The sequence below is a fragment of the Canis lupus genome, chromosome 18, assembly GCF_011100685.1.
Source record: "Canis lupus familiaris isolate Mischka breed German Shepherd chromosome 18, alternate assembly UU_Cfam_GSD_1.0, whole genome shotgun sequence".
In the NCBI taxonomy this organism is placed as follows: Eukaryota; Metazoa; Chordata; class Mammalia; order Carnivora; family Canidae; genus Canis; species Canis lupus.
The window spans coordinates 351,449-377,666 of NC_049239.1; the positions used below are offsets into that span (position 1 = coordinate 351,449).

General features: G+C 57.5%; 1 protein-coding gene across 1 annotated transcript in view; it reads left to right on the plus strand.

Annotated features, from left to right (window-relative positions):
• ABCA13 (ATP binding cassette subfamily A member 13) overlaps window positions 1-26,218 on the plus strand; it is a 232,906-nt gene that overhangs the window by 67,695 nt on the left and 138,993 nt on the right. Inside the window, exons 20-29 of the mRNA XM_038562528.1 lie at window positions 990-2,795; window positions 5,631-5,737; window positions 10,052-10,170; window positions 11,836-11,999; window positions 12,239-12,318; window positions 12,888-13,009; window positions 16,669-16,863; window positions 19,200-19,373; window positions 20,124-20,301; window positions 23,478-23,617. Of these exons, the coding sequence (XP_038418456.1) occupies window positions 990-2,795; window positions 5,631-5,737; window positions 10,052-10,170; window positions 11,836-11,999; window positions 12,239-12,318; window positions 12,888-13,009; window positions 16,669-16,863; window positions 19,200-19,373; window positions 20,124-20,301; window positions 23,478-23,617 (3,085 nt within the window). The remainder of the gene's footprint in view (window positions 1-989; window positions 2,796-5,630; window positions 5,738-10,051; window positions 10,171-11,835; window positions 12,000-12,238; window positions 12,319-12,887; window positions 13,010-16,668; window positions 16,864-19,199; window positions 19,374-20,123; window positions 20,302-23,477; window positions 23,618-26,218) is intronic.

Sequence of the window (26,218 nt, forward strand, 5' to 3'; positions counted from 1 at the left end):
TTCTATTTGAAGCTTGCCAGTGAAAAGGTTGGAGGGATATCCCAGCTCGTTCTGTGATGTCTGTGTCAGTCAGGGCACAACCACAGAAATAGAGGCAAAGCAAGGATTTATTTATTTATTTATTTATTTATTTATTTATTTATTTAATAATAAATTTATTTTTTATTGGTGTTCAATTTGCCAACATACAGAATAACACCCAGTCAGAGCAAGGATTTAATTCAAGGAAGGAGCTGGCTCTTGTCCTTTCTGGCCGCGGGCTAAGCAGGTGCAGAGTCGGAAGGCATGCTCACAGGCAGGTGGGATCCCAAGGGGGGGGTCGTACTGCCCACAGGAAAAGGTTTTCGGGGGTGGTGATTGGGAAGAGCAGTTGCTGGGTCAGGGGGGTTCTAGGCACGCTCCGAAGGCCCTGTAACTGATGGAGTCAGGTCCGCTCAGGACACTGTTTCACTAAGTCAGAGTTTACTCATCAGAGGTTTTAATCGCACCTGCAGAATCACTTCCCAGCAGCACCTGTTGATGCTGCGGTAGGGCCACTGGCTTCCTGTCCTCCTCTACTCTTGTGAGGGAATCCACCTTCTCACCCTCCAGGAGTGACATGGAATGGGCTGTCCCCCCGCCCCGCTGACACATCGCAGCGCCACCCCCCGTCTGAGCGATTTGCTGGGACTTGGAACATTCGGAAAGATGTTCCTCTTGCAGCGAGAAGCAGCTTATCTTGATCTCATCTTCCTGTCTTTTCTAAAACTGAAAGTATGTGGCTTTTGAAGTGGCTAGGTGTGAGGCATCATAATGGGATTACCTGTGAAATTCCTCCGTCGTTTTCATTATTTGGCTCTGAAATCCTAATTTTCATCTGGAATGTGAGTGAGCGTGTCACCTTGTAGCCAGTGTGATCTGTCCGTGTTCCTACTATGAAACAAAGATAGGACTCTAGGCTTTAATCTCCCCACTACTAAACGTGAAATTCAATAAATATTTATTTACAGTTTTGTCCCAAAGGATAAATATCTAGAAATTCTGACACTGGATCAATTTCTTACCACCTCAAAAGAAGACTGTCTGATGAGCATTTTCTTGAGTTTAAAGGAGACTCTAAATCGTCTAATCAAAAGTTCATTTATTTTAGACAATGGAGAATTTTATTTTGATAAAGGTCGAGGAGCGAAGTTCATGAGAGATTTATTTAATGCTCTTCTAAGGGAAACCCCAGGGGAAAATAAGACTGAAAATAATTCGGAGTTCCTTGCGGTCGTGAGTCGGTTGCTCTTCCACATGAACAGCTCTGAGGATCTCCTCCAACTAAGTCATGATCTCAGATCAGCTCTTCGGCTCGTGAGAGAAGCTTCCATAGAGCTAGCACGTCTCATGGACGAGCTTGTAACCTCTCCTCTCCAGGGCTTCCGTGACTCGTGTCCAACGCTCCGAGGAGTTATACTTGCTAATCTAACTGGTTTGCTTCCCTTTGCAAATAATCCATTTCCTCTAAGAAACAGAGCAACGTTAGAAATTACTGAGAGATTGCTGGGTGTTATCTCAGGAGCTGGTGGAGAGAGTGGTGCCCCAGGCCCCCTCTTGGAAATGTCGGATACCCTGACCATGCTGGTGAGGGACATCGCTGACATGAGCCATCTTGCCGCCTCAGTGACCTCCGCCGTGGAACTTGTGGGGCGAGCCCAGAAAGTTGCCAGGAAGATGGCCACCATGTCTGAAACCCATTCCATCTCCAATACCAGTGACACTATGAAGTTCTTCGACAGTCTCTATTCCATTTTGCAGCAAAGAGTCCGAAATATTGTGAACGAATTAACTGCTTTGCAGAATGTAGACCGTTTCACGTCCGAAAATATAAATGACTTGTTGACGCCATTTATTGACTTGGCTTTTGGGATGATCGGCGTCAAGCCTTCTATTTCACAAGACGCTGATGTTGTCAACACTTCTTCAAGCACATTCTCCTATGTGAACCAGTCCAAGGACTTTTCTGATATTTTGAAAGAAATTGTTGAATTTTTAACTTCTGTGAAAAGCCACTTGGGAACCATGGAGCATCTTACGGCAGCTTTCAGTAATGGGACTCGAATATCTGCTATGGGTTCTGTTAACCTATGGGAGGAAATTTTGGATTGCTTAGATCCCATAAATAATATCATCAACCAGATAGACTTCTTACATCCGAAGCCACTTCCCACGCGTAGTTACCCTCAAGATACGAAATGGGAAAGAACCCGGGAAGTGATCCTGTTTTTTAATGAAATGTTCTCACAAGACAGCACGGAAATCGGGACTTACTTGAGAACAGTGATTGGTCGCACCTTGGAAGCTCTTTGGAATGACTTAGAGAAGGACGACTGGAGTATTTTTAATCTGTCGCTGACATTCGCTCAGCATCCAGACCACCTTTTGAAAGCCATAGAGACAGCTGGAGAGGTCTCCGGTGGAAGAGATGATGCCAGTGGAGCTTTGTTTTCCAACTTCTCTCTGATTCAGGATGTAACGCATCAACAGCTCGAAGAAGCGGTCCAGGTCCTGTTAAGGAGGATGGCATTCGTGGGGGAAGACCTTCCGCTCAACGATTCTCAGTGGATAAATTCCATGAGAACTGTGTTCCAGCCCATTTTTGAGAGTTTTATGAATGCAGCCACCAGAGAGAAGATCACAGTGGGAAAAGAAGAGACGGTCCCGATGCCTGATTTTTCTTACCTCCTCGAACCGTTGTCAGGTTTCGAGAAGTACCTGAAGGGATTAATTGAATTGGTGGACTACTGGCAAGACGTCCCGCTGATGGATCAAAGGTAATAAAACACCTGATTCACCTCCTTTTTGCGCCCCCTCCTTGCAGTAACTGTAAAACAAGACTATGTAGGAATGGCCTGGAATCAGGTTAGGAAGGCTTCTTGACTTTACCTTGGTTGCCCACTGGGGCTTCCTTCAACACCCGGTGCCTTGAGTCTAGCGTCTTCACGACTTGCCTGGTGATTCGGCATTCAAACGTGTTTTGGATTTACCCAAGAGTGTTTGAAAGGACACTATTCCATTTTCTTTTCTTTTCTTTTTTTAAATTAATTTATTTTTTCACTATTCCATTTTCATAAGTAAAAACTTCTTCTTACTGTATTCACTTGTCCTGAGTGAGGTACATACCCAGTGTCTCCATTCATATACTCGGGCTCCCACAGGTCCTACTCTCTGATAGGCCAATAGGAATATAAGGCTGAAAACTGTGCTTTTAGTTGTCACCATCCCTGGAAAGGGACAGGCTGCTCTTGCCTTCTTTTCTCTCTCTTTTTTTTTTTTTTTAATTTTTATTTATTTATTTATTTATTTATTTACCTTCTTTTCTCTTTAAAAATTTTACTTTTAAGTAATCTCTGCACCCAACATGGGGCTCAGATTTACAGTTCTGAGATCAAGAGTTGCCGGCTCTACCGACTGAGCCAGCCAGGCGCCCTGGCTTTTTCTCTCCTTAGGTTGATCCACCTCCAAGCACTACCCTCAACCCTGAGGCAGGTCAGGGGAGCCCTGGTCACGTTCTGGAAGCTTCTGCTGCCTCAGGCTGGAGGATTTGTGTCCTGGGTGTGCAGAGTCTCTGAGACGCGGCTCTGTCCACGTCATCCTTCCTGTGTGTGACTGTACAGTTGGGTGGTCCAGGGTCCCTGCCTGTCCCTGCCTTTCTCATTGTCCCACAGGGAGATGGGAGGTGCCACCAGACCCTCGCTCCTCGGCCAGAGAGCCTGACCTATTCCCTGTTGGTTCTGCCGCTAAGGGCTGCAGTTTGAATGCAGCATCCTTGGTAACTTGGCAGGATTTCCTCAGTCAGTGGGACAAGGGTCTCCTGGCAGGAAGAACTATCGCTGCTTCAAAATTTGCATGCTGGCTTTCAGAGCTTCTCGCTTCACGTCTGCGTTGCCTCTGATCCCAGGCCACACGGCGTCAGATTTTAGGCTCTGCTGTGAATTTCCATGTGAGCAGAGGTGGTCCCGGCAATCCCTCTACTCCACCAACTCCAGTTTCCATCTGATGTTGCCATTTCTCTGGGGACGGAGCTTACACTGTGCCCCACGACTGGAAACGAATTGGCTGTGACCTGGCTGTGTGGCCACTAAGGTCACAAGGCTGGGTTCCCCATATCTTAGCCATAAAGTGCTTTCCTTCTCTGTTTTCACTCTTTTTATCATTGGCTTCTTCAATGGGGAAGACAAAAAAATGTTCAGAATAGGTAATCCCAGGGGTCATGGGTTTGAGGCCTGGTGGAGCCCTTTGCTCTGTAGTGTGAGCTCATGGGGCCGGCAGCTCACCTGCGAGCAGGTCCCCAGCATGCCCCAACCTGCCCACCGAGGGCCTGCGGTCTACCCAGATGCCCAGGTGATCCATGAGCGTGCTCTAGTTTGTGAAATGCTGGTCCCCACCACAGTCTTCATTTTGGAGGCTGAGAAGCCCAGATTTTGGGGCAATTCGGTGTCTTTTGCAGTACAATACACCTACTGAGCGAGACGGTACATGGCCTTTGTACATTGAAAAGAAATCATCACTCTTGCTTCCGGGTCAGTGATCTTGTAGGCACAACTGAAATGTAGTAACGAAAATCCCACAATTTACCAAAATATGTAATACCAGCTGCTGATTAGCATAGGGCTCTACACACCGTCATGGGTGATTTGGCCAGAAATGATAGTTATGTCTGTCCTTCTATGGCACTAAAACTCAATTCAGGAATAACCATTTCCTGCCCCCACCAAATATTCTCCAGTTCAACTATATTTTTATCATATCCAAAAATAAAACCTCTTTATTTTGTTCATTCCCAAGTTTAGAGCAACCACTGCCCCCTGCGTCCCCGGAGGACTCTGTGTTATTCTGCTCTACCTCCGAAAGTATCGAACAGCGTCGCGCTCTCTCGAACCTGCAATCGGCTCGTAGAACCACGTAGACATTTTGTGCTTTTTAAGATTTTTTTTAAAGATTTTTTTATTTATTTATTCATAGAGACACAGAGAGAGAATGAGAGGCAGAGACACAGGCAGAGGGAGAAGCAGGCTCCATGCAGGGAGCCCAACACGGGACTCGATCCCGGGTCCCCAGGATCATGCCCTGGGCTGCAGGTGGTGCTAAACCGCTGAGGCACCCGGGTTGCCCAAGGATGTTCCTTTCCAAGGAATTTCAGGAAACTTCCTTGGGCAGTTGTGCTCTCCATCAGGAGATGTGACCCACAGTGTCAAAAAAAAAAAAAAAAGAAAAAGAAAAAGAGAATAAACAGACAGACTTCGTTAAATTCCTTTGCAAGTGGCTTTACGGATGGTGTGGTTTATCTGCTCAGCTGTGTCGGATGCTGAGGATGCTTTCGGGTTTTGGAAAGGGTATTGGCTCATCTCTGAGTGGGACAAGAGCTATTTGGGGTTCAAGAAAAACAAAAAAGAGGTAAATCTGAATTTCTGACCCTTTTCATCAGAGGAGCGTCTGGCCTCCCGGGCAGAGTCCGTGCTTGCAGAACAGGGGCCCCGTGTGTCCTCGGAGTTGGCCCTGCTGCGTGGGTGCCTGGAGCCTACGTGGGGCGGGTAGGACTTCGGTTCTCGCACCCGGCAGTGATGGCGCGAGCACCGTGTGAGGTCGCGGTCTGTTTTATCCCTCAGTGTGGCAGTGTGTCAGGTCTTCCAGCAGCTGCGGAAGCCCCCGGGAGCCGTCGAGACCCTGCAGAAGGCGATGGCGCTGGCTCTACGTGTGCTCATCATCATTGCAGGTGGGTGCGCGTGTGGCGAGGGTCGTTCGTCTCTGTGCCCGTCCCCAGCCGGGGCGAGCAGCCCCGTCTCTGCCCCTGAGCTGGCCTCTCGGTCTCTGTCTTTGCTCGTGGTCCATGCATCCTCGTCTCCGCGACCCGAGGGCCGGCCGGGGACTGTGGCCTGGGGCTGAGGGCCGCTCTTCCAGGAGGAAGGCCTCCCTCTCTGTCTGCCATAGCCACGCCAAGCAAGCTGTCGCGTGCGGTTGTCTTGCCCTTACTCCTGCGCCTCCATCCTTAGGGGTCAGTGGTCCTTGAGAGCAGCAACCGTGTCTTCTCTCCCGTGCTCCCGGCACGGAAGTCACATTCCACCCGTGTGTGCGGAGAGACCCCCATGCTGTCCCCGTCCTCTGTAGCCCCCCATGGCCACGTCCTCCCTCCCCGGGGAGCAGGATCTGCGGCTCCCTCAGCTCTGTCTCCGTGGCATCGGGCACGCGTCTGCACTCCCGCAGAACCCTGTATTTATCTCGTAAGTGAGCTGATTCATCTGCGGAGATCCGGAGGCCAAGCCCACGGCTGCAAGCCCACGTGCAATCGTCCTGACGCAGGTGGGGCACACGTGAGCTGCCCGACAGGGTGACCGGGTTGTTAGACTTTGTGCAGCGTGCGCAGTGGGTCTGAGCCCGGGCCTGGACCGCCGCTGTTTGGGTGATGCCCCTGTGCACGCCCCTCGCCGCTCCCCTGCGGCGCGTCCCGAGCGGGGCCGCACGGCCCTCAGTGCTGCTAGGCCTCAGGGTGCAGGGACCGGAGCGGCGTCCCCTCGTCCGCAGTGTGGCCGCCCTGGCAAGCCGGTGGCCCGTTGTGATCACGCAAGTGCATCCAGGCGGAGGCCCTGCTATCTGTCTCCAGCTGCACACCCGTGTCGATTTATTTTTTCCTTTTCCTAAAAGTAAATCTCTATTTCCGATTAGAGATGTTGCAAACGCTGGCGATTCTGTTGTGTATCAAGCGTTCACTATCTCGGGACACTTAGGCCGTGGGTGTTTTCGGTGCAAGGGAGCCTGCAAGGGTAAACGGCAAATTGCATCTTTTTCCTGCGTCCCGAATGCTCGGTTGACCTTGAACCCGGCCACCTGTAGACACGTAGTCATCCTGGTGCTTCTCAGAGAGTACCAGCCAGGGTCCGACGTAGTGGCCTTCAGTGGCCTGCAGGGAAGCCGGGCCGTGTTCTGCGGCGCAGCTGTTAAGGGGGCGGACCTGCCACTGCATTGGCCGCACAGTCAGTTCTGAACGTGTGATTTCATTTCAAGGGAACTCCGGCACATCCTGGCCCGGCGTCCCTGTCACCTGCATCAGGAGGGTGGGACCGGCTCGGTGGGGTGAGGATCTGGGGTGGGCGCCCGGGTCCCTGCCGCGCATCACACACAAGGAAGAGCGCTCAGGCCGTGACTTGCTGTGCAAAATACCGTAGTATTTTGCAAAATACACGTAGTTTGCGTGTCCATCTGGTGTCACCACCAGAAAAGTCGTCATTTCTGGGCTCCAGATCGACTACTTGAAACCTCTGAGAACTGTCGCTGGAGGACGGGGCGTGTGGCCTGACGGGCTCCCGGAACCGGAGGGACTGGGCCTCTTTGACCTTCTGGTTTGCCAAATTGCCAGATCGAAGCTGGGGAGTGGGAGCGGGTTGCCAGGACCTGGGAGCGCAGCGGTCGGGGGCTGTCCCCAGCAGAGGAGGCTGGGGTGGCCGGCGGGAAGGGTCCCTGAGGCCAGTGGGGCTGCAGAGCCAGAGCGGGGCATCCGACGTGTCCAGGGCCAGGAGGAGCGCCGCAGCAGGTGGGGGGCTGGGGGGCCACAGGGCGGCAGGCGTGCCCGGGAGCGTGCATGACAGCCCTGACGGCAGCCCGCAGTCGCCCCCGGCCTGACCCTGCCCGGCCGCCGCGCCCACCCGTCCCGGCTGGTCAGTTCAGAGCAGGAAAACGCGGGTGGACCTGGACCCGGCCTAGAGCCGCGGCCAGTGGTGCTTCACCGGAGCGCCCGACGCCCTTGCAGGTTCGGGTAACGCAACTCCTGAACACGCCGTCGTGTCTCATTCAAAGCAGGGGATTCGTTTGTCCCAAAGGGAGAAGCTGCCGTGTTCTGGGGGACGTTACTCAGGAGACACATTTTGCAGGTTTTACGGTCGGGAGATGTGTGCTCAAAATCCGGGAAATAGCGACATTAATGAGAAACTAAGCAAATGCGGCTCTCGGGTGGTCGCTTCCGCACAGCATGGCTTTGGGTCCATCCCGCGCTGCGTGTCCTGTAGGCCCTTGAACGGAGCGGGGTACGGGCCCCTCGTGCAGCCAAGACCCACGTGTAACTCTGACCCACACAGCTCAAGTCCGTGTTGTTCAAGGGTCACCGGGAGTTTAAATTTTTTTTTTTTAATTATTTTGGAGAAACAATGTGATCATGTAAGAAGCACAACTGGACTTTCTGCAAAACCAGAAAAAAAGTATTTTAAAGTTTTCGCTGCTCCTGACAACACCTCTCACTTTGGGTGATGAACAAGGCGCCACTGTTCAGCAGGTGCCTTTTGGGTGCGAAGGTGCGGCTGGGGCGAGCAGCGACGGGGGACGAGCCCCGGGCAAAGGCCCTGTGCGGTTGCCCAGGGCGTGCAGTTGCCCGCTAGGGGCGCCGAGGGGCGGGCTTGGTGCTGGGGAAGGCTGTGGGTTGTGCAGGGGCTGCAGGGGGAGCACGGGGAGCGAGCAGTGTCCTTGGGCCACTCCCTGCGGTGCACGTGAGATGGGCGAGTCCCGTGGACACCGTATGGGAGGGCAGAGGTGGTGTCCAAGGCCCGGGCTCCGCCGTCTTCACGGAGCAGAGAGTCTCCCGGGATGGAACACGGGCTCCCGAGGAGCGTCCCCTCGGGTGGCGGCTCCCGGGCTGGCCGCTTCGGGGACCCAGGGGGACAGCAGCCTGGGGGGGGGTGCAGCAGGGCGGCCTTTGCTGAGCAGGAGCCTCGGGCCCTGGGGACGGGCCTGGGGGCTGTGCCGGAGTCTCTGAGTCGAGGGGCTTCGTGAGCTGCTCCGTGGAACCGTCGTGAGCAGTCCGGGCACGGGGCCGAGCCGACCCGGGGCCACTGCTGGGTCGAGACCCTGGTGCTGCCGGGCCGGTGCGCTCAACCCCGGGCCCTCGGCGCCGGCAAACCCGCGGGGGTCAGCGTCCTCTCCTGGGACGTTGAGCAGAGGTCCTTTCAGGTCATCTCGGGTGAGCGCGGGCCTGTCCGGGCTGCAGCGCCGGGGGGCAGCTCGGCCGCGCTGCCTCTGCACCTGCTCGTCGGGGCCCGGCCCTGAGCCCCAAACCGTCCCACTAACTCCTAGACAGGCTTGGAGGGTTTTGGTCACATCAGCCGTTAAAAAGCATTGGGAGGAAGAACATTCCAGAAAGTCACAAACTATCTTAAGCCCGTAGTATGTGCAAGGCTGTGGGGCTGGGAGGCATGGGTGCCCGGCGGGAGCTTTTACTCTTACCTTTAGTTTGCAATGTTTCTTTTCTTTTTTTTTTTTAAAGATTTTATTTATTCATTCATGAGACACAGAGAGAGAGAGAGAGAGAGAGGCAGAGACACAGGCAGAGGGAGAAGCAGGCTCCCTGCGGGGAGCCCGATGCAGGACTCGATTCCAGGACCCCGGGGTCACGCCCTGGGCCGGAGGCAGACGCTCAACCCCGGGCGTCCCCGTTCAAATGTTTCTTCTAGGCTATTTGGGAGGAAGCGGGTGTGCGGTGTGTGCCGGGCGAATGGAGCCCTGGCCGTGAAGTTCGGTGAAGCGGTTCTGACCTCGGTAACGGCCAAGGGCGGCTTCCCAGGGGCAGGGCTCCGCACCGTGAGACGTCGCCGCCATCACCTGCCGTGTCCCCTGAGCAGGGGCCCCGTGACCTGGGGCTGGGCCGCGAGGTTGGGGGGTCCCGGGGGCCTCGCACCGACCGACCGTGGGGATAACGCGCCCTCAAGCCGGGGCACCTTGGGAGTCGCAGAGGGTGCTGCCCACAGCCCCTCCAGGGCGGTCAGGGCGCCGAGATGGCCCCGGGCGCACCCGCTGCACCGGGACCTGCCCAAAGGGCTGCGGAAGGGGGCCCGGCCGTGGGGGGAGCAGGTGCACCGTTTCTGAACATTTACCCCCTAAAAATACCCAGACGTCTGCGACTCCGAAGCCATGGCTTCCCCTTTCCTACCCCGAATGTGCGTTTTGATGATCTCAGGATGTCGATGAATCTGTAACTCCGTTTCCGGGGGTTTCCGGGGGTTTCCGGATGTTTCCGGCTGACCTGTCTGTCCCTGTGTTTCCCCTGCAGATAACCCTTCTCTGACCAGGGACGTTCTGTGCGCTGCTCTGAGCTGCAAGCAAGACGGGACGCGGCGTCTCCTTGTCCCTGTCCTCCGGGTGGCCGCCTGGGGGCTGGACCACTACGAGGTTTGTCGTCCCCGCGGGTGGGTCCCTGGAGCTCGTTCAACCCAAATGGCCGTGCGGAGCTGCCCGGTGGGTCTGAGCTGAACTGTTAGCCCGCGGCCCTCGTCCCCGAGGCATCGGCCAGGGTCCCTGGGGGCGGGCCCAGGCGTTCCTGCGCAGGGTGTCGGGTTTCCGGAACCCCACACGCTGGCCCCTGAGCCTCAACAGCACAATTCCTAATTGCTGTAGTGTTTTTTTTAAATTTTACTTACTTATCGGAGTGAGAGAGGGGACGAGCAAGAGCAGGGGCAGAGGGAGGAGCAGGCTCCCTGCTGAGCAGGGCCCGGACGCGGGATTCGATCCCAGATCGCCGAGCCGGAGGCAGATGCTCGGCTGACCAGCGTGGCCGTGTGGGCTCCTGACGTGGTCGGTGTCCTGCCCCCGTACGCAGCTGTTACCAGCGCTGTGGGGCCCGAACGCGGCCATGCTGACGCTGGGTATACCACAGAGGTGGAGAAATTCTACCGATAAGAGCTTTTTTCCCCAGAGAGCCACTTCTTGAACGTTCCCCAGCCCGTCGTGGGCTCCGAGCAAGGGCAGTGGGGAGCGCGGGGAGCCCGGGGAGCCGGCCGCCGGGTGGGCCAGCCATAGCCTCGTCTTGGTGACCCGGGTGGGGCCCAGGGAGCAGCGGGTGACGCGCCCGGGCCGCTGGGCGGCCGATGCATTGGGACCGTCCGACTCTCCCTCCCTCCCGGGCCGAGGGGACCTCCGACCCGTAATAACGTGGATCCACACGAAGAAGCCCCAAGAGATGCTTCGGGAGTGCCGCGCGGGGCAGGGTCCTCACTCTCGGCTGCCCTGAAGCCCCGGCTCATCCCTGGCTGGCGGCGACCGAGCCGTCCGAGGGGAAGCTGGAGGCCCTGCCTCTGGGACGCGGGGCCTCGAGGGCGGGGCCAGGCCTGCAGGAGCGAGGCTCTTAGGAACCGAAATACCGTCGTCCGGCTCGCTGGAAGGTGCCCCGGGCCCCGCAGCCGGCAGACGGCATCTGGCCAACAGCCTAGGGGGTGCTGTCGGCGCTGGCGTAGGGGTCCCCGGGAGGGAGCGCCCCGCGGAGCCGGTGGTCGGGACGGGGACCAGCTCTCGCCGGCTCCTTGCCGCCCTCAGCACGGAGCTCAGCAGAGACGGGACACAAAGTGCGCTGGACTGTGAAGCAGGGAGTCCAGACGTGGAGCTCGTGGACTTGGTCGGCCCAGGCCTCTGACCGCGTCCCCGGGTCCCGGCCGTGTTTACCCCCTGAGGGCTGCAGTGTCCCCGCGGAGCACGGGGTGCGCGGCCCTGTGCGGCTCCCGCGGGCTCAGACCTGCAGCCCCAGCCCGACCCGCCTGCGGCCGCACCCACGGCTGCGAGGACGGCCTCCGGGCAGCGGAGTCCCCTCGCGGGGTGTGTGTCTCCGCGGTCTCCGCGTGGCCCCGCGAGTCACAGCCTCCTTTGCGAGGGAAGCTCCTGGTGGTTTCGAGGGAAAGCGTCAGAAGCCACGTTTGGCAGGAATACTCTGTTACGTGTCGACGTACCTCGGACACCTTCCTTCCGGGCCGGCCGCCCCGGGTGTGCTGAGCGCCGGCCGAGCGCCAGGAGACGGGACGGGAGCCCCACGAGCACACGCTCTGACTGGACCTTCTGTTTCTCTAGGAAATACGGACGATGTGGTCCTCGCCCCCTCGGCTGAGCTGTGAGAGCCTGGGCCGGAACCTGTCCGCCTCCCTGCGGCGTCTCAGGGGCGGCCTGGAGCCCGCGGCTGGCCGGGGCTGTGAGTGCCCGTCGCCGCTGCTCGCGGCTCAGCGGCTCGTGCCCACGTACGTACGGGCCGGGGCCGTCTGTTCTAGGTGACCTTTCCACATTCCTGGGAAGCCGCTTATGAGGCATCGTCGCCGCCGGGGCTCCGGGGACCCTGCTGGAGTTGGGGAGGCCGTGGGCGCCGGCACCCGGAGGGCAGTGGGAGATGTGGGCTGGGTGATTCCCTGGGGGCTCCCGCTCACCCCCGCTTCTGCTGCTCCATGTCACTCGCGTCAGCTCTGGCTTCCTGCTGTTGTAGGTTGGCCCACGGCTTCCAGAGGGCCTGGCGGGCTCGGCTTCCCGGGCTGACCTTCCTGAGCAACGTCACGGCGGCCGAGGGTAAGGCGGCTCCTCCGGGTCCGCGTCGTCACCCAGGGCGGGCGCCCCCCCCCCCCCCCCGCCCCCGCAGACGTGGGCCATCGGCAGAGACCGTGTGGAGGGGAAGTCGCGCTACGGGACGGCGAGTTCGGGCTCAGGGGAGCCCGGGGACGTCCTGGCACCCCCGAGCGGGAGGGAGCTTCCCGTCCGCCGAGCCGACGGTTCTCAGCGCCCGTGATGCGCCCACACGCTTGTGCAGGGCGTTTGGGAAACTCCCTACCTGATCCTCCGCTTGGTAGAAAGAGCGGGATAAGGCCTGCAGGCGCCGGCCTCCGTGCCCGGGAAGCAGGCCTCTCCGGGGCAGATCCCTCGGGGCGCGGGGCTCCGGGAGTGTGGTCGACGGTCGGGGAGCCGCACGGCCCGGGCGTGTGTTTTGGGGTGAACGGCCTCGCTCCTTGGAGGGAGGGCACGTCTCTGTCCAGCGTCACCCCGGGCTGGTGATCCTAGCCAGGCTGCGCCGGGGACCCTTGTAGTCACAGCAGCCCGGACGTTAATTATGACGGGATCTCCTCCCTTTGATGCTTTTTCAGATGTAAAAGTCAAAGATCTGATGCAGGACACCTCCAGGCTGACCGGCGAGCTCCGCTCCTCCATCCACATCTCCGACGACACTATCCACAGAATCCTAGAGGCCGGTGTCTCGGGTCTGCAGGTGTGGGCCGCCGTGCCTCTGCCCCCTCCCGGCCAGCCTGGTGCCGTGGGCCGCGTCCCCGGCCCCTGTCATCGTCTGCGGGGCAGTCGGTGGCTGCGGGCGGGAAGGAAGGGGAGGCGTCCCTGTCATGCCAGGACCTTGGCATCTCTAATGTCACGGCATTGTCTTTTTGGGGCTGGAAAGGGTAACTCGGCACTGATGTTTACTCTCGCTGGTCCCAGCCCACATGCACGGCACCCCGGGGGCCTGCCGGCTTACGTGGGGTTTGCAGAATTCTCAACAACACGCAAACCCGTGTGCCGTCCGGGGGCGTGTGGAGGGAGGCTCATCGTGTCAGCGGTCGGGTGGTGAGCTGCGTCCTGTCACCGCGGTGGCGACGAGGCCAGTGCACCCGGGCGGGGGGTGCACGAGCCGCCCGATGCCGCCCGTCGTTTGTGTGCAGAGGCTGGAAGAGCGAGTCCACGTCTCCGGGCTGCAGTCGCCTGAGCCTGAGCTCGAGCTTTTCTGAGGGGCCTCTCAAGCGCTTGCAGTTGGCATTTGACTTTCTGCTCTGAGAACCTTCCAGAAGCCGTGACGACGGCTCTCAAGTGAAGGTGTTTATTGGCAGCCAGCGGGGCCCCGGTGACATTTAATCTCACGTTGATTTTGGTTAAGCGGGGTCCCGGGCAAGCCCTCCGGGTACATTGGTTTTATTTATTTATTTATTTATTTATTTATTTATTTACTTACTTACTTATTTTAAATTATTTATTTATTATTTATTGTGCATCGGCTACAGGCGCGCAGTTGAGGGTTGGCGGCGCCCCCGTGTCCCATCTGTCGTGTTTCCATAGTGCTTGCAGCGTCTCAGACTCTCACAATTGTTACACACGCCTGTGAGCCGTGGTTACGGTTCGCTGTGAGCGCAGGTGGTGGTTAGCGGTTTGGAGCGACAAAGTAGTTTTAATTTTTTATTTTAATTTTTTAAAAAAGATTATTTATTCATGAGAGACTCAGAAAGAGAGGCAGAGACCCAGGCAGAGGGAGACGCAGGCTCCGTGCAGGGAGCCCGATGTGGGACTCGATCCCGGGACCCTGGGGTCATGCCCTGGGCCGAAGGCAGATGCTCCACCGCTGAGCCGCCCGGGAGTCCCAATAAAGTACTTTTTAATCCAGAAATATATTTTAAGTGACGTCCTGCTGTTGCACACTTAGTAGGCCGCAGCACGGACATGAGCCTTCCGTCCCCGGGAAAGCAGAAGCTTCAGCTGACTCGTGTTACCGCGACTCTGGCTTTGGCGCAGCGCTCTGGGACGGAGCCTGCTGCCCCCCGACGCCCCGTCCTTCAGAATAACCTGCGTTAGGGCAGAGTGGGCAGAGCCAGGAAACCGGAACTCAAGCGATGGCATCAGTCGTCTGTGGCGAGTCGCGCCGTTGTCCTCCCGGGAAGCTGCCGGAGGCGGTTCCCGAACACCTGGTCCGCGTGGGGTCGGACCCGAGGTGCAGCCGGGCGCCTGGTGGGGAAGCAGGGTTAGGGTCCCTGTGGCTCCCGCATGGGAGCAGAGGCTGGCGGCGCCCGGCAGCCAGCAGGTGTCACCGGCGCTCCACGCCGCAGGCCATCCCACCCCGTCCCACCTGGCGCCCTTGCTGTCCAGACCCTGGGTGTCCAGACCCCAGGGCGGGGTGGTGGTGGGAGGAGGGGGGGAGCCTTCCTGCGACTCCACTAGGCTTCGCTCGCTACATGAATCCCCGGACCCGCCGGTGTCCCCAGGTCCTTGGGATGGCTCTGCGTCGGGGACCGGGCGGCGCTGGGGGGCCCGGTACTTTCTGGGCCGCCCGGCTCCCGGCAGCGCCGTGGCCGCGACCTCCACGTCCTCTTCCCTGGGCTCGTCGGTCCTGCCCCGAGCCAGGGTGCAGATTTGTCACATCAGGTTCATAGGTGGCCACAGGGAATGTGTGTCAGGGGCACGAGGGCCCTGGACAGACCCGGACAGACGGCAGCAGCCCTCATTCATTCATTCATTCATTCATTCACTGGAAACCTCCCTTTCCGCCAGGTGCCCTTCCTGAAGCGCTAAGGGATTGGGGTGGGGGGCAGAGGGCAGGTGGGGGCGGCTCAGCAGGGAGAGTGGGTGCGGGCCCAGCGCCCTCGGCCTCCCCTGGAGCCTCTGTCCCTCCTGAGGGTCCTCGTGCCAGTGGCGCGTCGTCACCAGCGCAGTGAGGCCGAGCTGGCCGTCTGCGTCCGGTTGGGAGGCCGCCGACTGGCACCTCGTGTTCGGTCAAGCACCAGCGTCACTGCTGTCGTGAACGTGTTCCCGAGGGCAGATGAACGTCTACGTCCAAGGTCGGTGTGCTAAGACCACCATGTGGGTGGGCCTTGTCCAATCAGTTGACGGTTGTAAGGGGAAAGCCTTTGACCCCAGGAGGAGAGGAGTCTGCCCCCAGCTCCCGCGGCAGTTCTTCCATCTGCAGCCCCTGCCCCGCCCATCCCATGGGTCTGGGGCTCAGACCGCTGAGCACCTGGGCCGAGTCCTTAAAACACCCCCACACACAGATACCCGGTGTCTCCCGTTCCTTCCTGACTTCCCTGGGCTCCTTAGGTGTCACAGGAAGGCCCCTGATAAGTCAACGGCGGCGTCTCTTCCCAGGGGTCTTCTTGGCCCCAGCGGGTTGCCCGATTCTGTGCGTCCCAGCGTCCACACCACCGGGAAGTCCGTCTGTGAGACTCTGCCCCGTGCCTATCCCGCTGCGCAGGCCGCTAGTGGATGGCCGCCCCCGCGCAGGGACACGGCAGATGCGCTCCCTGTGGCGGGTACAGGGGTACGCGGGTCCACAGGGTCCACAGGGTCCACAGGGTCCACAGGGTCCACAGGTCCATGGGATCTGCGGGTTCCAGGGGTTCATGGGTTCATGGGTCCACAGGTCCAGGGGTCTGGGGGGGGGTCAAAGGGTCCATGGGTCTGCAGGTCCAAGGATCCATGGGGTCCAGGGGTGCATGGGGTCAGGGGGTCCGGGGGTCCAGGAGCCCACGGGGTCCAGGGTGGGCCAGCAGCGGTGCTGGGCAGCCCGGGTCCCTCCTGAGCAGCGGGCTGTTTGTTTTAAAAACCGTGACCAGGCAGCCCCGGGGGCACAGCGGTTTAGTGCCGCCTGCAGCCCAGGGTGTGACCCCAGGGTCCTGGGATCGAGTCCCACGTCGGGCTCCCTGCATGGAGCCTGTGTCTCCCTCTGCCTGTGTCTCTGCCTCTCTCTCTCTGTGTCTCTATGAATAAATAAATAAAATCTAAGAAAAAAAAAAAACAAGCAAAAACCGTGACCACCTGTGAGCTGGTCTCCCCTGAAAGATGAGGGAGGAAGGGAGGCGGAGGTCAGAGGCGGAGGCCTCACGGGGCAGGGTCAGCGGCCGGGTGGGGCCGCGGTGCAGGGGGGAGGCCGGAGGGTCACACGGGGCGTCTGTGCACGTGGCGGGAACGTCCCCACTCAAACCGTGAGGACCCAACAGAGGTTGGGGCTCCATGTATCTGTGGGTAAATCCTCAGGCCTTGGGGGAGGGGGGCGAGCGCAGAGGCTCTGTGCCGGGGCGGCCGGGTGCTGGGGGGTGGGGGTTGTGTGCCAGGGAGGAGTCGGGGCTCCTCGCTGGGGGCTCTGGGCCGGTTGCGCCCCCTGACCTCCTGCTCCGACAGGTGCTCCCCGGTGCCCTGGCGCTGGCTCTGTCTGGGAGGTGCGACGCCGACATCCTGCGCCCACTGCTGGCGTTTCCGGAGGACCCCACGTCTGCGCGGGCGGCCAGGGAGCTGTGTGGCCTGCCCGGGCCCCGGGCCTACGCGCTTGTCGTGTCCCTGACTCAGAACCTGGACCTGCGGAGGCTCATTTACAAAGTAAGGGGGTGACTGCTGGGGGGGCCTGGCTCGGCGCACGGCGCCCCTCGGCACTGACCTGTCCCCGGCGGGGGCGGCAGGTGCGGGTCCCCAGCTGACCTCCGGGTCTCGTGCTTGCTGGTTCCGGGGTGGTGCCCGGGATGCAAGCGCTCAGGTCGCCGTCCGGGCCCTCCCAACCCCCGGTCCTGGAATCGGGCCCCTTGGGACACTTGACACCACACGGTGACAGTCGGTGTGGTCAGTGCGAGGAACAGCCCCACCTAAACCCTGGGGCCGGGTTCCCGCCCCTTTAAGGGCCCTTCCGAGGGCACCACTGGGGCAGCGGATTCCTGTGCCGGGCCAGCACCCTGGCCGAGGCGGGAGCCGCTCCCACCGTCCGTGGCCCTGGTGCCCAGGAACCAGCTCACACCTGCCCCCACACTCCTGCTCGCAGTGGGGCGAGGGGAGGGGGCTCTGAGACATCCCAGGACAGTGTGTGGGACGGGGATGACAATGGGTGGGGAGCACGGCCGACCCGGGGCGCCCTCACCCTGCACTGAACCCCCCACCCCCGTGGGCAGGGAGCACGGCTGACCCGGGGCGCCCTCACCCCCCACCGACTGCTCTCTGGGCTCCACCTCTTCTTGTCCTCTGTCCCCACTGAGTCTGGGAGTCGCCCCCACCCGTAGGGACAGGCCTGGGTCCTCGAGTCCCCCAGGGGTGGTTTGCTGACGCCTGGGCTGCTCAGAGATGCCACAGGTGTGTCAGGGCGGCGAGGGGGCTCTGGGTGCCTGGCCCGGAGGACAGCTGTGGAGGCTGGAGCTGGGGGCTTCGATCCCAACCCCATCTCCTCTGTGGTCTCCCTCCCGTGGGTCCGTGAGGGTCACACACGCACACGTTCTGAGATCGAATGCTAATTAATGTCAGATCGCGTGCACGTAAAAGTCTGTAAGGAGGAGGGAAGCTCCCCTGAGGGTCCCCCCTGTGCAAGGCCACCCTGCCCAGGAGGCTGGATGGACACCGCCGCTGACGTGTGCGTGGTTTGGTCCCACGTTCGTTGCGCCCCAAGTCTGCCGCGGCCCCAACGCCAGTGTCTTGGGGCCCGCAGATGCTCTCAGGGGCCCCCGACTTGAGATCGGTGCTTCCAGACAGGAACCCTGAGGAGCGAGCGAGAGGAGGTGTGGGTTGGGGCCAGGCTCCCAGGCAGAAGGAGGAGGGCGCCGCTGACCGTGCGCGTCCTGGGCCGGAGCCTCGGGTGCCTGGCTGTCGGAAGCCGAGGGGACCCGGTTCTGCGGGAGGGGAGGTGGGGGGAAGTCCAGCCTGGGTGGAATGCGGGGCCCCGCACACCCACTCGCCCGCCCGAACCCCCCGCTCCCCGACACCGGGGCAGGACCCATGAGGCTGCCAGTGCTGTGGCCCCATCTGTTGTCTCTGGCACACAGGCGCCCGGATGCCTCCCCTGCAGGCCGCGGCGACGATGGCCAGTAGACACGGGCTCCCGCCTGCCAGCGAGCCTGGGCTGAGCCCGGCCGGGGGTTGGGGGGTGGAGGAGCAGTGGCCTCCGGCCCGCAGGTCAGCGCGCAGCCGCCGCCGCCGAGGCGCAGGTGCAGACGCTGATGAGCAGAAGCAGGTGGCAGTGACAGGGCCTCGGCCTGGGTCCCAAAGCCCAAAAAATTCAGTGTGCAAATGAACGTGGACGGAGGAGGCCCCCGTGGTTCCCTCCTTCCCGTGGAAAGAGGCCGCGGCTCCTCATTCATCCATTTACCCAACAAACCCCGCGTCGCGGCGCTGCTCCCCGAGGCCGGCAGCTCCTAAGGCACGTGTCCCCGCCCCCCGGGACCCGGACAGCGCAGAGGGCCGGGTCGGTGGTGGCGCGGAGGCTTCCAGGGGCGCTGCTGTCCCTAGGGCCCGTGGACTCCGACATGAGGCTCCTCGCCGTGCTCGCGTCTACTCGTCCACGAAGCAGGCGGCCACGTGTCCAGATGAGGACCGAACCGCGCGGTTCTAGCGGTACGTGGAGGCGGTTCCCCCGTAAGGACGGCCGCCTCTGCACCCTCCTAAATGTCCGCGGTTTAGGCGCCTCCAAGGTCAAGAGAAATATGTTGAAAACGGTTTGAATTTCTCACGAGAGACCGCATCCAGGCCTGGCGTGCGCTGGGATGTGCGGGTGCAGCCTAGCATGCGCCAGGGAGCCGAGCCAGGTGTGGCATGAGGAGGACCTTTCTATGGCAAAGCGAAGTCCTCTCCCTCGTTCCAGAGAGAATGAGGTCACGTAGCCGGGCCGCCCGTGCTCCAGCAAGCTCTGGACCCTCCAAAGTGCCACGTCGGTTATCTGGTGTCGTGTTTTCTGCTTTGAGGTTCTGATGCCGTTGGAAGTCCGCCGCGCGCTCGGCGCTCTGTTGGACGTGGTCTCCAGGCTCAGCCAGCTGCTCCCCAAAGCAGGCCACATCCTGGAGCAGCTCCCCGAGTTCCTCCGCACGTATAAAGTCACCACCTTGCTGGACGTGCCCGACGTGCCCAACTTTGACCAGGTGGGTGTGTGTTCGGGGCGCCCGGGGCATTACTCCGATTTGCTGCGTCTTTGCATTTGTTTATCTCTTTCTTCACATCTCAAGTCCGCGTGCGGCAACATACAGGGGCGGGAGTGCCTTCTGTGGCCCCGCGGGGCCGGGCATCCCCCGGAGGCTTCGCTGAGCCGCGTCCACCCATGGGTGCTCACGCATCATCCGTGAAGTCGGGAGTCACCGCACCGACTCCGCACGAACAAGATTCCGAGGGCCCGTTTATCTCAATTCCGGGGGTGAAGCGCTTTAAAAAACCTTGGGGCGTGTATTTACATATAAATAATTGGTTCACAAATTGCAAGTTGTTTGCGGCCGATGAAAACAGAGACTTGAATGCGGTCAGTGGCGTGACGCGAGCCCTTGCTGGCCGCCGTCCGCCGGGACGGGTGCGTGCGGGGAGCGGATGCGCAGGACAGTGCCGGGCCAGGCGGGACAGGGCTGTGCTCACCGCCGTCACGTCCTGCGGTGACGGGGCAGGAGACAGCCCAGGAGACCGCTGGGTAGTCGGAGGGAGTGTTCATCCCTCGCGGGACGGTCGGGGATGCGCTGGGCGCCTGCGTGCGCAGAGGCCCCACCGCGTGACAGGCCGCGCGTGCCCAGGTCGGAGGAGCCCGCAGCAGAGGTTGCACGCGGGGCCGCGGTGAGCATCTGGTGCGTCCTTCCCCTCGGAGGTCGGAGCCCCTGTTCATATGCCCTCTGTCTTCCTCCCGCTCTCAGGCTCCACAGCAGGGTCGGGGCGGGAGCACAGCCTTCGGTTCTTTCCAGTTCGTGGTGAAGCAGGTTTGCCAGGAGCCAGAGTCGCTCTTCAGCGGCTCCAACTCCTTCATGAACCTGCCTCAAGTTACCGAGCTCCTGGGCGGGGACAAGGAGAAGTTCAACATTCCTGAGGACGCAAGTAAGACGGCGGTTGTTTGCGTCTGATCCGGTTACTTAGGGTCTCGGCCCTTAGCGCTGCTCTGTGCTGAACGTTCTGGGGGAAGGTGGGGGCTCACCGGCCAAGAGTGGCCTCCCAGACGAGATTGCGTGTGCGTGTGCGGGGGTGGGGGACGCTGAGCCGTCCACACCCAGGCCCCCCAGCACGTTCCAGGCCTTCCTACCTAGAACGTGTCCCCCTGATGTGGGGCAGGAGGCCACCTACCCATCCACCACCCTTGCCCCTGAGCTCCACAGATTTGGGGGAAGCCACATGCATTTCCCCAGTTGCAGGACATAGCGGGTTTGCAGGGGAGCCCAGGCCCCTCCCCGGTGCAGGGGAGCCGGGGTCCCAGACGCACTGGGGCCTCAGGAGTGTCCAACTCTGGGGCTTCCGGTCTTTTTATTTTTTATTTTTATTTTTTTATTTTTTATAAATTTTTATTTATTTATGATAGTCACACAGAGAGAGAGAGGCAGAGACACAGGCAGAGGGAGAAGCAGGCTCCATGCACTGGGAGCCCGAAGTGGGTTCGATCCCGGGTCTCCAGGATCACGCCCTGGGCTGAAGGCAGGCGCCAAACCGCTGAGCCACCCAGGGATCCCGGCTTCCGGTATTTTTAATAGTGGTTTTTATTGCATTGCTCAGCCAGGGAAATCTTCTTTTTGATAAACTCCAAGTCAGCTGGTTAGGACCTTCCTTATACCTCCAGGATTCCTTTACGTCACCTGTGGAGCCAGCCTGGGCCCGGCGTCCGCCATATACCCATGAGCTCTGTCCACAGGTCAAGGTGTGCCGTCCAGCGGTGGCCGTGTTAGCATTCTGGCCACCACCTGCCCCCGTGTATGAGATGCTCCCCATCAGTTATCAGTTATGCATTATAGGTTTATATCACTTTACTTAACGTACGAAATAGATGTTTGAATTGATGCTTACATACAGCGAGCCTGGGATGGAGAGAGTGTCTGTGGGACTGGGAAGAGGAGGAGAGTGGTGGTTTGTGGAACTGGAGGTGTAGGGTGGGGAGCCCCATGGCAGCACCCTCACAGCTACTTCACAGACAGTGTGCACCAGTGCGCTCACCAGCTAATGGACCATTGGGACACCTGCCAAATATAACATGATTTGGCAGCAGAAACACGTTAATGTTATTAATATTTGATAATTTGTTGTCTACCTCTCAATTCTCATTTCTTCTTTTTTTTCTTGCATTTGGGTTTCCTGAGGATTTTTACTTGCTTATCAAATCTAATCATCCAGCCATTCCTCTACCCATCCATTGATCCATCTGTCTACCCTTCCATCATCCATCCATCCACTCATGTATCCATCCATCTATCCACCCGCCCTATCATCTATCCATTCTTCTGTTCACTTACCTATCGTCCATCTATTCTTCTATCCATCCATCTACCTCCCCATCCATCCACCACCATCCATCCATCCATCCACTGATCCATCCATCCCCACCTCTCCATCCATCCATCCATCCATCCACCTCCCCACCTCCCCATCCATCTCTCCATCCATCCATCCATCCATCCATCCATCCATCCATCCATCCATCTCCCTATTCATCTGTCCATCCATCCCTCCATCCCTCCATCCATTCACCTTCCCATCCATCCATCCATCCATCCATCCATCCATCCATCCATCCACCCATCCATCCACCCATCCACCCATCTACCCATCCATCCATTTATCCATCCACTCAACCATTCATCCATCCAGTCATTCAGCTACCATGGAGGACCAGTCTTTCTTGTTTTTTTCATACATCGTAATTCAAATGACTGTCACATTAACCATGGACAATATTAGTACCCTCCTTTTCTACATGACATACTAGAAGCTCAGAGAAGGCTAAGTGACTTACCTAAGGTCACTCAGCTCTCAAGTGACCGATGTCAGGAGTCTTGGTTTCAGATTTCTTGTTCTGTACATCTATATGTTTATGTCTTTTCTGAAATGGAAATCATTACTGTTTCAATTATGCTGATAATTTAAACTGTGACTTTAAAAAAAATATTAGTAAGATCAGCTTTTAGACATGATGGTTTAAAATTCATTGTGTAGTTATGCTCTTAATTTATATCTCAGGAGTTTCTATCAATTTTATTGCAGTTGATTAAAAATTCAACAATTGTTGAATAAAAAGAGCTGGTCTTTTTCCTTTTCAAATGGAGAATTTGGGAAGATGAAATTAACAGTGGGAATAATCACGAAGGCACTATTCATATCTTGGACGTCAGGAATCCTGGTATCAAAGCTAAGATATATTCATCGTAAATATAAATACTCGACTTCAGGGGTGAAAGCCCCAGTTCTGCTGAAGTATTATTCACCACAAGCTTAACACCTTATAATATTTTGGGGTATCTGGGAGGCTCAGTCAGTTGAGTGTCCGACTTTTCATCTCAGCTCAGGTCCTGATCTCAGGGTCGTGAGTTCGAGGCCCGTGTTGGGCTCCACACTGAGCATGGGGGCTACATAAAAATCAAAACACGCACAAACCTCATAATATTTGGTTAACAACCCTTATGCTGGTGGAGGATCTACCTCCAGTAGGTACCTATTGGGTTAGGTCAGTCGAGTAAACCTTCAGTTAAAACCAATCAGCACACAGCAACGTGGAAGCCATCCTGAGGGAGAAAGTGTCAGAGTGGAAATAAGGCAATTTATATCACAAGCAGTAAGGTCAACACTGCTTCGTAGGTGCAGGGAAGAAAATTCAGGAGCGATGTATAAAGCTAATTTCATAGGAAAAACCCGATTCTGTTCTCAATGCTGTAAGTGTTGACAGTTTTCTAGATTAAAGTTCAGGTACATTTCTGCTCCTATTTGCCGGTGCCTTTGTCAGTGCTCATATTGCTGAGTGTGTCAAGGTCACGCTGTCCTCTCTTTCCAATGACTGAAATGACCAAGGTATCTTGAAATTTCTTATGAGACGGGAGCCACTAAAGCCAGCAACAGGAAAGATCATTCTCATATTTACTGCCCAAATTCAGAATCGTGGCATGAAAAATAGATCTCAGTGTGTTTCACCCGTTGTAAAGTGCGACGCCATATGGATATGCAAGGGAGCGTCGCTCTTAGTCTGGGCATCCCGTATCCTGACTCTTTCTTATTTTTATTTTTTTTTCTAATTACCCCAGCACCTTTTTGCTTGAACCTCTATCAGGAAATTCTACAGTCTCCAAATGGTGCTTTGGTGTGGTCCTTCCTCAAGCCTATATTACACGGGAAAATACTGTACACACCAAACACTCCAGAGATTAACAAGGTCATCCAGAAGGTAAGTCTGGGGGTTCTGGGGTGGCTCAGGCGGTTAAGCGCATGACTCTTGATTTTGGCTCAGGTCGCGGTCTCAGGGTCATGGGATGGAGCCCTGCATCGGGCTCTGCGCTCAGCCGGGAGTCTGCTGAAGGATTCTCTCTCTCTCTCTTTTAGTAAATAAATAAGTCTTAAAAAAAAAAAAAAAAAAAAAAAGGTAAGTCCGAATGACCAAGGATCTTACTGACCGTACCCACAATGCTGGGAAGCGGTCTTCAAAGGCTCGTAACGATGCACGTGTGTTCGTGTGCAGATCGCGGCTCTTGGTGGCCTTTGCCTGCTCCTGCTGTTCTGTGGGGCGGGTCCCGCTCCTAAAGGACACTTGGTGACAGGGGTGTTGTGTGGAGCAGCCTCTGCCGTGAGGACGATTACACAGAAGCCCGGTCCCCGTGGGTCCAGGAGAATGTGGAGGATGAGGGCTGGTCTCTGACTCGACGCATCTGGAGGTTAAGGATGCGTCAGAGCCGATGTGTTTGTAGTCGACGTTTCCAGGTTGATAGTGAGGCTTTGTCAGCTTCACTCCGGGGAGGAGGCGAGATCAGCTTCCTGGGAACGGCCCTGGGGTCACACAGTTCTGCTGGTCCTTCCTTCCGGGCCTTATGTGGCGCCCACCCCCAGGCACTGCAAGACTGGTGATTATTCATACTTGCATGTCCTTGTCCTTTTGAGCAGATTGTGCTGTAATCTGTGTTTTGTTTCCGAGTCGGGCGGTGGCTTGTAAGGAAGCTCCCAGGCACCTTTCAAGGCCCTCAGGGGGATGGACATGCAGTCGGGAGGACCCTGTGTTCTCCTGAGGACACGCGTGTAAGCTTCAAGTGGTCCTGACTGGAAAAGGAAAAGGATAGTGCTGGCGTGTGGTCGCGTGAGCCATTGCGTTAGTTTGTTTTGCTCCAAGCGGCTCTTGCATGACCCCAGGTTGTGACTCGGCTCGGGAGCTGCATGTAGCTCCCTGCCTTCTGCATGTCGTCAGTGACTTCGGTCTTTGTCTTGAAAATGTTACTTTGGAGGGATAGTTGCTGAATCTGGGTCTAGAGAGCCACCGGGAGCTCGTCCTCCCAGAGCTACGCTCGTAACAGGCCTGGGCACACACCGGAGCCCCCGGACACCCTTCCTCGTTAAGCTTTCAGGGGTTCTGGGTGTTCCGGGGATTTCATAGAACGTGACCGTATCACAGCTCCCTTGTAAATTCCAACTTTTAAAACTAAGGGGGTGTCCGGCTGGCTCGGTTGAAAAGGGCATCCGACCCTTGATCTCGGGGTCCTGAGTTCGAGTCCCACGTCCGGTGTCGAGATTTCTTAAATCAAAGGGGAAATGTTTTCAGTGTTCTGTGGTTCAAAGAAGCCACTGCCTTGCAAATAAGAGTGAATTAAATGATAGGGCGCCGGGTGGCTCAGTGGGTGAGCGTCTGTCTTCGGCTCAGGTCGTGATCCCGGGGTCCTGGGATTGAGTCCCACGTCGGGGACTCAATGGGGCTTCTGCGTCTCCCTCTCCATCTGCTGCCCCCCCCCGACTTGTATGCTCTCTCTCTGCCAATAAATACATAAAATCTTAAAAAAAAGGGGAAATATTAAGCCCCGGGTTTCTTGTTTTGTTATGTGCTAACCCTCCTGTCGTGTTTGGCGGCTGCTTTTAAACACTTGCCAGTCATTCGACATCCGAAGGATCTCAATACGGTGTCAGGTCCTTGCTTCCCTCGTTTTCAGCTTGTGATTTCCTGGCTCTTTGTGGGGAGAGTGGTGTGAGGTGCACCCTGGGCGCCCTGGCTCGGGGACACAGCCCTCCTCCCTGGGGTTCTGGGGCTGGGGTCGCCCGGATGGCATTCTGCGGCTTAAACACGGTCCGCTGGGCATGTCCTAGGGATTTTCCATATTTGGTAGCTTTGTTTCCTAATACTATTAAATTCAACTGTTAGTTTTAATTTTTAGACCATTTTTTTCTATCAAGTATCGATGATTATTATTTTAAAAGAATCATCTCTGGTTATTCTGAGTATCTGAATTCATACAATATTAATATTTCAATGTCCCCTGCTATTTTAGTTTGTATTAGATCATTTAAAATTGGAACGAGCAGAGATTTGTAGATCTTGCTGTGTATTTAGGAAAGCAGCCCATGTACTTATTGGTTTTCTTTTTATCCAAATCAGTTGTTTTTTTTTGTTGTTGTTATTTTAAGTCTTAAAAAAATCTATTTCAGTAACGTGTACACCCAATGTTGGGCTCAAACTCAAAACCGCGGGCCTGAGCCACCCAGATGTCCTTGAAGTCATTTAAAAAAAAGTAAAAAAAATAAAAATAAATAAATAAAATGTTATTTATTCACAAGAGACACAGAGAGAGGCAGAGACACAGGCAGAGGGAGCAGCAGGCTCCATGCCGGGAGCCCGATGCGGGACTTGATCCCGGGACCCCGGGTCACGCCTGGGCAAAGGCAGGCGCTCCACCCTGAGCCTCCTGAGCCCCCCAGGCGCTCCTCTGTTTATGGATTTAAGATCCTTTAACGGTTCCCCTTTGGTTGCCTCAGTCCCAGCTCCCAGCCCCCGCAGAGGTGCGTGCCGTAGGGA